Source organism: Eurypyga helias, unplaced genomic scaffold (assembly GCF_000690775.1).
Source record: "Eurypyga helias isolate BGI_N326 unplaced genomic scaffold, ASM69077v1 scaffold20211, whole genome shotgun sequence".
NCBI classification, from domain to species: domain Eukaryota; kingdom Metazoa; phylum Chordata; class Aves; order Eurypygiformes; family Eurypygidae; genus Eurypyga; species Eurypyga helias.
This window is the reverse complement of record NW_010232994.1, coordinates 7,730-20,288: the sequence shown is the minus strand read 5'-3', so window position 1 is coordinate 20,288 and position 12,559 is coordinate 7,730. Positions and strand designations below refer to the sequence as shown.

The window sequence follows — 12,559 nt, the reverse complement described above, 5'->3', positions numbered from 1 at the left end:
TTCCTGCTGCGTTGTTACTAGCAAAAAATTACAGGACCCATCACTTTTCAGACACAGAGAAAAAGAATTGCACTGGCCAGTTTGTCAAGAACAAATGAAAACCTTCAAAATTGTGATTATATATTCACAAACAAATTTATTGCTTGGGGTTCTTTTTAAGGACAGCTCGGTATCCAGTAGCTTTAGCAGAGAACCGCTGCTGGTGACAGGTGCAGGCTCCTGAAACACACAGGATCACAAGAGTTTATGAAGAGTAAACACACCTGCTTGTTTGGCAGAACAAAGTTCTCCACGTAAGCACATGAAGCACAGTCCAAACGGGGAGCAGTAAAACAAGCACTCTACCCAAGTCCAACAGTGTCACCCAGCACAGTGAGTGATATACAACCAAAACAGTAATTCTAATTTAGCCGCAGGCCTACACGTCATTTTGGTTTAATTGCAAGATGATTTTTCCTTGCTGTGAAAGTCTCTTTTTAGACTACAAACTCTTCTCACCTCCAGGATACCTACTAGGACTGTAAGAATGGAAAGGTAATTCAGACAAGTGAAAAACTGCTTATAGTGTTAGCTGCACAAAATGAAGGGAAGACAACTCAAAACTTGTTACTAAGGAGTACAGTTCTACTAAATAATCTCCACTTTCAAACAAATATAAGCAAGTGATCTTAAAAAAAAAAGAGTCAAAGTACTGCTGCAAAACAAGCTGACACTAGGATGAGTGGTCGTCTCAGCTTTACTTACCTGGGCAGTCAACTTCATCACTCTCGTCCTCGCAGGTGGGCCATCCATCACACTGCCAATTTGAAGGGATGCACTGGATGGTACCACTCCGACAGGCAAACTGCCCAGGGGTGCAGCGGAGCTCTAGGAAAGAAGAAGAACGTTGTGCTTTGTTTGAAGTGTTGTTTATTCTTGCAAGTCTGTACATATACTAATTGTTCGTAAGGTAACATACTGCTGAAGCATAATGGACAAAAGCTCTAGATAACTCAGCTGGTTATAAACTGCTCAGTTTCAGATCAATTCCATGTTTTGAACTGTGTGGCTGTGGCTTTAACAGACTGGAAGGCCAGTTTCCCATGCTTGGGAAATAATTCTACCAGGCATCAGTAGTGAAAACTTCCTGATGAAGATACCAGCTATCACCTCAGCACTACCCATTTACTTCGCGTGGGACTACCTGGTCACTTTTCTCACAACCAAAGTTCAACAAAACTATGCTATTGCTGAGATTATGCAATAAATCAGAATCCTATTTCCATTCCAATCACCGTGTATGCCAGGACCTTCTAGACTTGTGCAGATGTCCAGCCTGATTTAAAGCCATTTCACAGAACAACTTGTAAAATAATTTCTATATCCATGAATCTGTTTTCCCCTTCTAGCTTAAGCCCTTTTGTAGAATTTCTCCATATGAACACATTCTTTACAAAAAACTGTCAATATCTGCAAACATGTAGCTCCTGCTCCTGCAAGAGTACTGCCTACTTGCCATCATTACTGTCAGACCTAATTAGCATTATAAAAAGTACGATTTTTTTCAAAGCTTTTTTATATCAATTCCATCTATCAAATGCCAGAACCTAATAATTCAGCTCCATTTTGTGTCCCTCAAAACACCTTGCAGGGGAAAACATCTGTCTACACAAGTGAACAATTCTAAGCTGGTTTACAGATTGCAGGTCTCCGTTAGCATCCAGAGGCTCACTTTCACACCAGACCACCACCCTTCCTTCTGGATGCTGCTTGTCAATTTTCCAGCTGACGTTTTTGAAGAATTTCCTCTCAGTTTTTGGAAAGTTTCTTCATTCCAGATTGGAATCCTGGATCTACAATCTAAGGAACAAGCACCTTCCTTTTTTCTTAAAAAAACCTAAACAACCCCACACATCCCTGATTCTGAAAGAATCAAGTAGGTAACTTGTGCAGGGAGAAACCTCTAAAAGAAAATTTAAAATCCAGGTATGTATTCTCTCATCCACAGTTTACAACCTAAGAAAAGAAGCTGTAATTGCTACCTTCTTGAAACACACGTCTAAACTACATCAAGACAGTGGTCACATTGAAAGTGTTCAGTCAACATGACCTGGGCATAAGAAAACCGGTCATCATGCACTCTCAATAAAAGCTGTACCCATACACCTACACCACTAATTGATGTAGAATATTGGAAACAGACTTCTAATTTGATATCAGACTAAAATCCAGTTCTAGTACTGGTTTCTCTTCAAAGCACAGACCTGCTCTTCTGGAAGAATAAAAACAGGCACATCCTCTTAGCAATCACCTACTCAGAGCAAACATTCAGGTCACAAAGTGGCTAAGAACTCCCAGAGACCTGCTAGACTACTGCCGCCAACAACAGCTCTTATAGCCAGACAAGAGCGTTTTCACCCATTTTTAGAGTTTTACTCAGTCCAAACAGGTAACAGTGAAAGAGCACAAGGGAAATGTAAAAATAAGTAAGTAAATGTCAGAGAGGCATCTACCAGCTTAGGTCATAATGATTTCCCCCCCTCCCCTGAACAAAAACTGAAGTAATTTACTTAGCCCAAAGAGGAAAGAGTTTCTAATTAGGTGAATAAATGGTTAAAATTCATTTGCTCAGTGTAGCAAGAGAGAAAATGCAAAAAAAAATTATCCTTAAATTAGGGAGAAAAATACCACCACCCAAACTTCTGTTCTTTCTAGTTCCATACATGCTATTACTACTTTATGTACAATTACACATGGCTAGTTCAAATAAAGAATGACTCCATCCCAATATTATGGGTATTAAAAGAATGCCAGTTACGTGCCGTAACGTCATTGCTTCCTGTGTTACAGACACTCCTCTCTGAAGAATGTGGATACATGGAAGCATACAAAACATTTCTATTAAAACACCACTCAAACCAACTGAGCACTCGTTCCCAATGGAAACCATGCATCGCAGAAGCACTAATTATTTCAGACCAAGGAACACGAACTGCTACGCAATTCTATTGCGGAGGAGAAAAAGGTGACGCTAGAAGAAACACTGTGAAATCAAAATCTCCATATTCTGCAAACATCACAAATAACACCTCCTGAGCCTTCTTGACCCAGAACCTGAATCCCCACGTGTTACTGAACCACCTAAGTCATCAGGCAGTTTCTGGAGGAGTTTCATTTATTCTACATGCTGCCGACTGTGGTTCAGCACAAAGAGAAAACGAGATGCAATCTTCTGAGAAATCTAACTGCCTCTCTCACCTGGGCTCAGGGTGGGATTGGCATACCCCATGGCCTCATTGAAGACTGATGCTTAAGATCAGCTCTTTCGGAAACCCCTTGCCATTAATGGGGGGCAGATTTCCACCCAGGCTCCACCATGCGTACCGATGGGCTGTTACCTGGATGACACGGCAGCGGGCAGGCAGCAGCACCCAGCTGAGCCAAGGGGACGGTGCCTGCTGACACCATCCCCTCGGCCCCGCGCACCCCACAGAGCCCCGCGTGCCGGGCTCGAGACTCCCACAGCAGAGCACATCAGCTAGCCAGGGCAGGAGCCTTCAGAGGAACAATACATACATAAAAATAGATGGAAGCCTACAATGAACCTGTGGGATGCTCTGCCAAGGAATGGAAAAATTTGGGAGAGGCGAGGATCCTCAGGATAGGTGCTAGTCTCCACAGTCTTGTTAAGCATTTCATTTCAGTAACCTATTTTTATGTCAAAACGGCAGAAAAATGAAAACATTTCAAGCCTGCCTCTTTACCGCAGAAAAGGCAAGTCACTCTGCCAGCAGCAGAATGGGATTCCTAAGGCACATGAGCCGAAGCAAACAGCAGTACAACATAATGTGACCATCCAGCTTCCCTGAAATGCAAGTAATCACTCGACACACTTTCCAGGAGTGTGGTAAATAAAAACTGTTTCTTCACCCAGATAAGATTTCCAGTTCTTCAAAAGAATAGCAGAGTTCCCATAATACCAGTCCCACTCCTGTCCCTGAAGTCAGACTGTTCACAGGTGTTGATGGTCACTCAGAGCAAGGAAGGATGAGGAAGAAAGCATCTTAAACCATTGCCTCCTAGCAGCACTAAACCACTTATTTCCCACCAGCTGTTCAAGCAGAAACATTTTATATTTTCAATATTGTTAGAAAAATATGTAAAGGCACAGGTCCAGCTCCAAGCGAGCAGCTGTTGCAGCAGAGGCACGGATACGACATCGGCTAACGGCATCAACCGCCGAGAAGCGAAAGAATGGAAATGCAACCACCCCCAGCGTTCGTGTGATGAGTTAAATCAGCGCGTTATGATTCACATGTGAAATTCTAACATAAAAGGCTTCTTTTTTCTTTTTAAGGATCAGATGCAGTCTTTGCTACGCCACAGCACAAGATTTAGTAGACTGAAATCCCATTTTAGAGCAATTAAATTCATCTAGCATCTGCTGGGAAGAAGGGAGGCACGTAAAACATTGGGAATAGCAGCAATTGTCGTTTTTGCACTATACATAATATAAACTTACAAAACATGACAAAGTTCAAGCAGTCAAGAACATGAAAACACTTCAAGCAGCACAGTGTCATTACACAGTCTCTTCACTTTACCATCGCATTCCAAAGCGCTCCTAGAGCGCTAACCTCCAGCCATCCTGCCAACCACCGCATCCTGCTGCAGACAGGAAAACTGCACGGCTTGCCAAAGGCTACAGACAAGGTGAGCCTGTGAGCAGAGGTCGGCGGTGCTGGCCGCACTTTCACAGCGCCGTGTTTCCTGCCCAAAACCCAAGCAACCTGCGTTCACCAGCACATTCCTACCTGAGCGAACACCGTCTTTCGGACACTTAAGACAATGCGCTCTCTGGTAATTCTTCTCCTGTTCTCCCTACTAAGAGCTACAAATTGGGCAGAGGGAGGGCAAAACTCCTTAACTTTACAGAAAAAGAGGAGAAGAAAAACTGATAACAGGTTCAGACCAATGAATCAGTTCTACAAGCTTAATATATAACCCAAGATAAAACGTAGTGTCAAGTGAAAGCCAAAAAACCCAACACCAATTTGTTGGGACACATTATTCGATAGTATAACCTGCCCAGGAGTCACTCGCCTGAAAGAAGTCTTGCCAAAGCTAGTCATGGATCAGCAATTTGAAATTTAAATACAACTTACGAAACAGTTGGAAACTTTATTAATCAAACATCGGGGAGAACAGGCAAGGTTATAAATAAACACAGTGTCATACAAACAAGAAGCTTCATCTCCTTTAACTGCCAAATATTATTTTGCTAAGTCAGTGACAGACAAGACTTTTGACTAACAGAAAAATCTAGGTTTCATACATGAAAAGAAGTTACAAGGTGGTTGCCTCCACTCTTACAGAAAAGCTTTTGTTCCAAAGATTTTCCCAGTTAGATGGTGAACGCCAGGTGTTTCACAGCGCTCATCACATCTTTCAACACAGGGCTCAACAAGCTTTTAAGTTTTCTTTACAGCACACCAATTTCCAGATTGTCTGCTAAATACTCAAAATAGATATTTACAACAAGCCTTATCCACCGGAAGGACTTCACGACATGAATAAAATACACACACCCCCACCCTGCTTTCATTTCCAGCCAGTTTGACACGTTTCATAAAACAAACACCTTTTTGCCATTATAAAACGATCCAGGAAGCCCTTTCAGGTTTAATCATCTCATGTAATCTTTCCATGTAATTGAGAATGTTTCCTCCTGGAGCCTGAGTGCTGGGAAGTCACAGTGCATCCTTCCTGCAGCAGATGCCGGCTGGTCAGCGTGCTGCCCTGGGCATTACACTACCTGCCACCTCTATTTTCTGCTTTGTTTCAGTCTTTGAGGTGCATTTGGACTAGGACACCTCCTGTTGGCATTTAAACTGGAATTATTTTCTTATCTTCCCCTTTTTTTAGGCAAGAGACAAAACAATTATTCTGAGTAATTATCCCTTGGTTGAAAGAAAGGCAGAGAGGATCTATATCCAGCACCTGAGACTACTTTTCAACACATTAAATCTCATTTTAGAGCTTCCAATATCAAATCAAGGCTGTAACAGGCACAAGAGAAAGTGTTGATTCAATACCAGTTCACCTTGCTAGTTCAGTTTTCTGAATTAATTTGATGAGTTGGCTTTGAAACAGCAAGCTCCAGATCAAATGAAGCTACTGTCTGTCCACATTAATTTTAAGTCAGATCAGCTAGGTTTGTCCCCCTGGCACCAGAAAGATCGCATGCTCCAGCTAATTCAGGAGAACTAGAGTTGTACAGATCCGGTGTCAGTCAATAACACTTGTCTGCCAATGAAGCCAGAACACCTACTAATGTCCTTACTACTTTTTTTTTTTTTTTTATATTAGCTCTAATAGGAGATGTTTTCTGATATGCTGGTGTTACACACATCTCCTCAGAGGCAGAACAGCCAGTTTCAACCCTGTGCTACCAGGAGCTGAGACCTTCACCTCCATCCCATAAGAAAAGCCTTGATGACTTTTCTGCCAAGTGACAGAAGCCAACTGCCCGTGAACCTCAAAAAAAGCACCTCTCTAGTCTGCACGCGCTATTTACTCACCAAAACACTTGTGCAAAGATAAGCTGGTGAGTGAACAAGAACGCTTTGATACTGTCTTCACAGGATTATTTATCCTCCCTCAATTCAAGACTGAGACATAAAAGTAATTCAGCCCAATGAAATGCTATGTCCAATAAAAATGCCAGAGGTCCTGTCTCAGGTACGTATAATGAACATACCCTGTAAAGCATCAGGTGAACACATGGAAGTTTTCAAAATCTCAATTTCAGCTGCCTGTTTCCAAGACACTGAAGGTCACCACTACAGGAACCAGTGAAAAGGAAGACTAGAAAGCCCAGTCTCTAAGGCAGAAATACATCTGACAGAGGACTCCCCTTCCTTATAAACTGTGTGTTCCTAACTCTGCTTAGCAGTACAAAAAAACCCTCAGTGCTTTGTCAGTTCACAGTTTAAGAGGTGGGTAAATACAGGAAACAATACAGATTGGGAGCCAGAGCTCTAAACTAAAACCCCTAAAATACAGGGATTTGATTCAGGAGGTGCTTTGATACCAAGATTAAACTCAGTGAATGCAATCACTGATTATAAAAGTACAGGTTCTTCTAATTGCAATGACTTAATTTCTCCTTATTGAAAAGATTCACCAGTCAGTGAAGTCTGAGACATTACGGTATTCTTTTGGTAACAGACTACGGATGCATGTTAGGTTTTAGCATTTACATAGCTAGTATAGATTTGAACATATTCTAGTTTTTAATACAAAGAAATGCCACTTTTCATTTGCCACGCTAATAGTTTGTTCTTGTCCGACGAGCTTCATTTGTATGGAAATTGAAATTTGATTAAATGCACAAACCCAGCATTTAATGTTATTTCAATTATAAGCTATTACTCTGAAAGGCATGTATTGGAAAAGATAAGCTTGTTGAAGTACACGGTTTAGTTTTGTACGTAAGCTTTTAACGAACAATGGCAGTTTTGTGTGTACCTCACGTGTGCTTCGCCCATTGTGGTCACATTTCTCAAGCCTGGATCTGGTAGATCCTCTGGCATCGATTTTATTTACAGACTGAAGGAAAACAGAAGACAAAAAAACCTTCCTGCTTTCTCAGCGCAAATCCCTCCTTACCCTAAACCAGATGAACACCCGTAAGAAAATATTCTGTTCAGATTTCAAGAGGCAATTACAGCTATCAAAAGCTGATTAAGCATTAACAAAAAACTTAACTACAGGTGCTTAGGCCAGTAACTCTTCTTATTCAGATTTTAACCTGTCCAACAGGTCTGTCTTATATTTTATAATACTAAATGTACATACTGCAGGCGTGTACCTACATGCTGCACTATCATTTCATATTTTAACACATTTAAGAATAAGTTTACTAAAACTGAAAACTGTTTTTTTCTTAAATCACCGTTTCTATATACCCTGTCCCACGCTAAACTGTACAAGCACCATCAGGTCCTAGCGTCTCCAGCAATAAGCCCAACCCCCTAAGCCCTTAGCTCCTGGAGATTTTACTCTGTACCAGTGCCCAATAAATGCCTGCAAACAAGCATCAGAAACAAACCAACAACAAAACACACACCACACCCTAACCGTCATCATCAAAAACACATACAGCTCCGTATCTAATATTTATGTTCGAGAGAAAGCAGAGCATAACCAATATATCTCCAGGCTCATATTTACTGAAGTAACAAAAATTTTGAAATATTATTAATGCTCCAAATACAACAATACCACAATGGTTTTCAGAATTTAATCCTCCGCAGAGATGTAGATAAAACTGTCCATAAGCTCTGCGCCTGCAAAGCAGTTTTCAGAAGTTCACCGAGCGGGTACCATACCTCACAGAACTGCTGCCAACCTGGAAACAGGATGCAGTCCTGCCGGCCTCTGCGCCCAGTGGCCAGAGGTCTGTTGCTGAAGAGTGCTTTCAGTGACAGAGAAACTGACCACAAACTGGAGGATGTTCCAACACCATCTTTGAACAGGTTTTCTTCTTGAACTTCTCCCTGAGGTACCACTGATCCCACGCAAAGGCTCTGCTCTCAGGCAAGTGAAGCCATATCTAAGTGGTATTTTCCCTCAGCTCCAGACCGCAGAGGAATTTTCACTATCCATTCATCTCCCAGCAGGTTTCCTTGTGTCAGTTGGTGAATCTTACTTCCATTACATGTTTTGAGATTTATCCTTACCCCTCCCACAGCTGCACTCAGTGTAGCGGAGGGAGCACCCACAGTACTTTATGACAAGGCCACAACAAGAGAAAAACCCACTGCCCTAACACCTCATTTTCAGAGAAGAAAACTATTTGTCAAGCTCACAAGCCACCATCAGACAGTTATCTATTCCACAGATTATTGAGGTTTCTCAATAAAATTGGTTCTGTTTACCATTCTTCAAATTAAAAGCCTACAGAAGAACAGACCACTCTAGTTTCACGTTCAGTTCCACATGAGCTACAACGCTCAGCCGTTCATCTGTGCCACTGGAAGTGTGCCCGAGCACGATCTTTAGGTCAGGTAGCTTTCCCTTGTCACGGCCCGAGTGCATGCAGGAGGCTATGAAAGCACAACCACACAGAGCCCAGGAAACCAAAAGGGTTTCCTTTTGTGCCATGTAGAGAGTCCAACACAACCCACAGCTATTCCCAAACTTAATTGCAGCTCCTGAAAATTAGAGATTCTGGAGTTATAATCCCATTTAGTAGGAATGCAAAAATAAGTAAGTAGTACGTGTTAGAGGCATCGGCATTTTCTGCGTGATTTCTGCATGCAGATGCATGATGTAATTACAATTGTGACAGCACTCCATCCAAAAACTGTAAGTCCTTAATGAATAACTCTAATGAACATTTCTGTGTTACTCAGTGTTCTGTCATAGTAAGTGATGCTAGATGACCCCAATATCCATCAAAAGATTTTACAGCACAGTAAGGAATGCTGGCGGTCTCGCCCCCCCTCATCGATATTGTACCGACACTCCACACGAGCTTGGAACTGACCCAATTTCTCCTTGCTCACAAATGTCATTCACTGCAATTCATTGTCTGCTCTTTGTCTGGAGGGCGGAATCAATGCCAGTAAAGATTAAAAAAAAAAAGAAACTGGGAAAAAAAAAAAAGCTAAGAGCAAAAGACCCAGCCTTCAGCCAAAGCACCAACATCACAGTTTCTTGAATGGGAGCCCTGGCTATGATTTCCTAAGACGAAGAAAACACACGCTTTGTGCTTTATGAATGTGGACACTTATTCCTAAGACTTAACCAGAAAAAAAAAATATATTCCCCAATTCCCCAGTACTGCTAAAACCCAACAGAAAACAAAACTTGCTACTTGAACTAAGCCGAAAGAATACTGTGAATTAGGCAACGCAGCATTCCAGATTGAAAACCAGTTTATTTTCACAGTAGTGAGGACACCAGCTAAGCAACAGGCTTGCATTTTTTTCCCCTTAAGAAACTGTTATACTATGACAGTAAATAAATAAGCAGAAGGGAAAAGCAAAACACAGCACTGGCACAAAGAGCACTCTGTACAAACAACAGCAAAGACTCGAGAACCCTTTAACGTGGCTCAAAATTAAGGCCTGCAGTTCCCTCTGCACTAAGAGCCTTGTTCAGGACTTCAGATGTTTTGTACAGTGGGACTTAAGTGTTCCAGTACAACAGTGATGAGTGACCTAAACCTGCAGAGCACCAAATTTTTGACCCTTTCCTTAAAAGCAAGCCCCAGCAGTAAGTGGCTGAGTGCTAGTGCCAATCACACCGCACAATAAAGTCACTAACCAAGTTTAAGCAAGCTTGGGAAAGTCAAGACCAGAAAAATGCAGTGTGCAGTGCAAGGTTTTGAAAGCCTAGAGCCAGCATAAGGGAAGGAAAGGATGATCGCCTCGAACTTAGAGGGCAGGAAACCCGCTGTGGTTTGCCCTGCCGAGCAGTTGCCAGCCTGCCAGCACATCTCCATGTCATGCTGTCACCGCCATGGGGTGCCTTCCCAGCTGGCGGCGGAGGGAAGTGGTGAGCTGGGGTAACCGAACCCTTGCACGCACGAGAGCCTGCAGCACTGCCAGCTTCCTCATGCCGGAGGACGCATTATGGACACAGGGGACATGGGGAAGTCACAGCCCTATTAAATCAGTGGTGTCATGCAAGGGCACTATAGCACTGGAGTCCAGGTTTAATGAAACCCCACCTCTTATGAAACATGCTCATGGTGTCACTCCTCCCACAGAATTTAAATAGTCACACACACAACATTAATTCTCCCAACAAATACAGCAACAAAGTAGTAGTCCATTAAGAATGACATCAGTAGTGAAATACTCAGCAAGTCATCAATTCTGTCCAGAAAAGAGCACCATCACAAACAGTACTTCCTCCCCTACAATCCATATATCCACGTTGGGACAGATGGATTATCCCACATACACCACAAATAAACGACCTGGGTACCTCAGTTTAGCTACTTCCAGATTCCAACCTCAATCCTCACCTCAAACCTTCACCTAATTCTAAACACAGCTTTTATGACAAGGTCCTCATACTCATCTAAACACTCTAAATCATCATAACAGCACACACATATTCTTCTTGTTCATCTGCAGTTCTTCACAAAGCTGGGGTCATTCCAAACAAGGAAAAAGGATCTGGTTCTCAGCTCTGACATCCCAAGTTTTCAGCATTACCTGCACCTCTTTATTCCCAGGACACATCTGCACCAGTCCTTCACCAATACGATCTCCACGACACTTCAGAGTCACCTCTTGGATGTTCAGAGCTACACAGCAGTAAGCTCTGACATCCCAAGTTTTCAGCACTACCTTCACCTCTTTATTCCCAGGATATATCTGCACCAGTCCTTCGCCAATACAATCTCCAAGACACTTCAGAGTCACCTCTGGGATGTTCAGAGCTACACAGCAGTGCCAGCAAGCCTAGAAGGACTGGTCAATCAGTAGCATGTCTTTTTTTCCCTCAATTTCTGACAGTCTCTGCTTGTTGGAAACCCTCAACAAAGCGATCTAGAGAAACTACTAATAAAAGTAATCCAGAAAGTACTCCTGTATCTTAAGCTATTACCTGGTAGCTGCAAAAAAAAAAAATCTAAGTACGTGAGATAGTTCCTTTCCTCTCCCAACCAACTGTATTCTCAAGATTAGAAAAGCACACATCTTATCAAGCCAATTTGGACCAATATCTGTTCATATAAGCACGTGAGAGTTCCTTTCCTCTCCCAACCAACTGTATTCTCAGGATTATCAACATCTTATCAAGCCAGTTTGGACCAATATCTGTTCCTATGCAAAAGTTTTCCCTTAAGAAGGATCACCAGAGAAATAAGCTGTATTCCCTTTGACCAAAGAAACTGTAGATGGAAAACCAATAAAAAAATAAAAGCCAGCAAATGCTCTGTAGAGATCACAGTTCTCCACAGAGGAAAGAAAAACTTAACCCCAAAGTTTTAGATTAACTGTATTAGTGTTTTCTTTAGATCAGGTTTCAACGAGAAGAGTGTTCAGATGAAACACGGTAACAGCGTCAGCGCAATCAAGGCTAATTTGTAGCCACCATTAAACTGAAAGCAGAAATTGCCAGATTTCAGCAGTATTGGTTAGTAAACCTATTTACTTTCAACAAGATAATGCATGTTCTCACTTTGCGGGAAAATAAACAAGTTACCTTCTTTTTCCCCAGTACAGGATTGAATAGTATTTAATCATGTCCTTAAACTTTCAACACGTGAGCAATCCAAACAAATCTAACCAAAATACACAATTTAAGGCCAAGTACGTATTTAGAAGACATTGCTAAATTAAAACACAAGGAACTGCAGTAGTCTTTAATGTCAAACAAGTGACAAAATCCTACCTATGAAATAAGGTATTTTTAACCACTTCACTCTCCAAAAACTAATGTCATTTCTTAATTTCAAAACCAGGTGAATATGGAAGAAGCTTCCTACAGGGCCTTAAGGAAAACCGTGGTCTTAAACAAGAATCTAACAATTCAGGGAGACAGGAAGCCTGCACAC

General features: G+C 41.9%; 1 protein-coding gene across 1 annotated transcript in view; it reads right to left on the bottom strand.

Moving 5' to 3' along the window:
* The window catches only part of DGCR2 (DiGeorge syndrome critical region gene 2), a 25,233-nt gene extending 21,965 nt beyond the window's left edge, over positions 1-3,268 (bottom strand). The window contains exons 1-2 of the mRNA XM_010161596.1: positions 3,238-3,268; positions 745-867 (exon numbers count right to left, since the gene is read on the bottom strand). Coding sequence (XP_010159898.1) covers positions 745-867; positions 3,238-3,268 — 154 coding nt within the window. The remainder of the gene's footprint in view (positions 1-744; positions 868-3,237) is intronic.
* Positions 3,269-12,559: the final 9,291 nt, after the last annotated feature.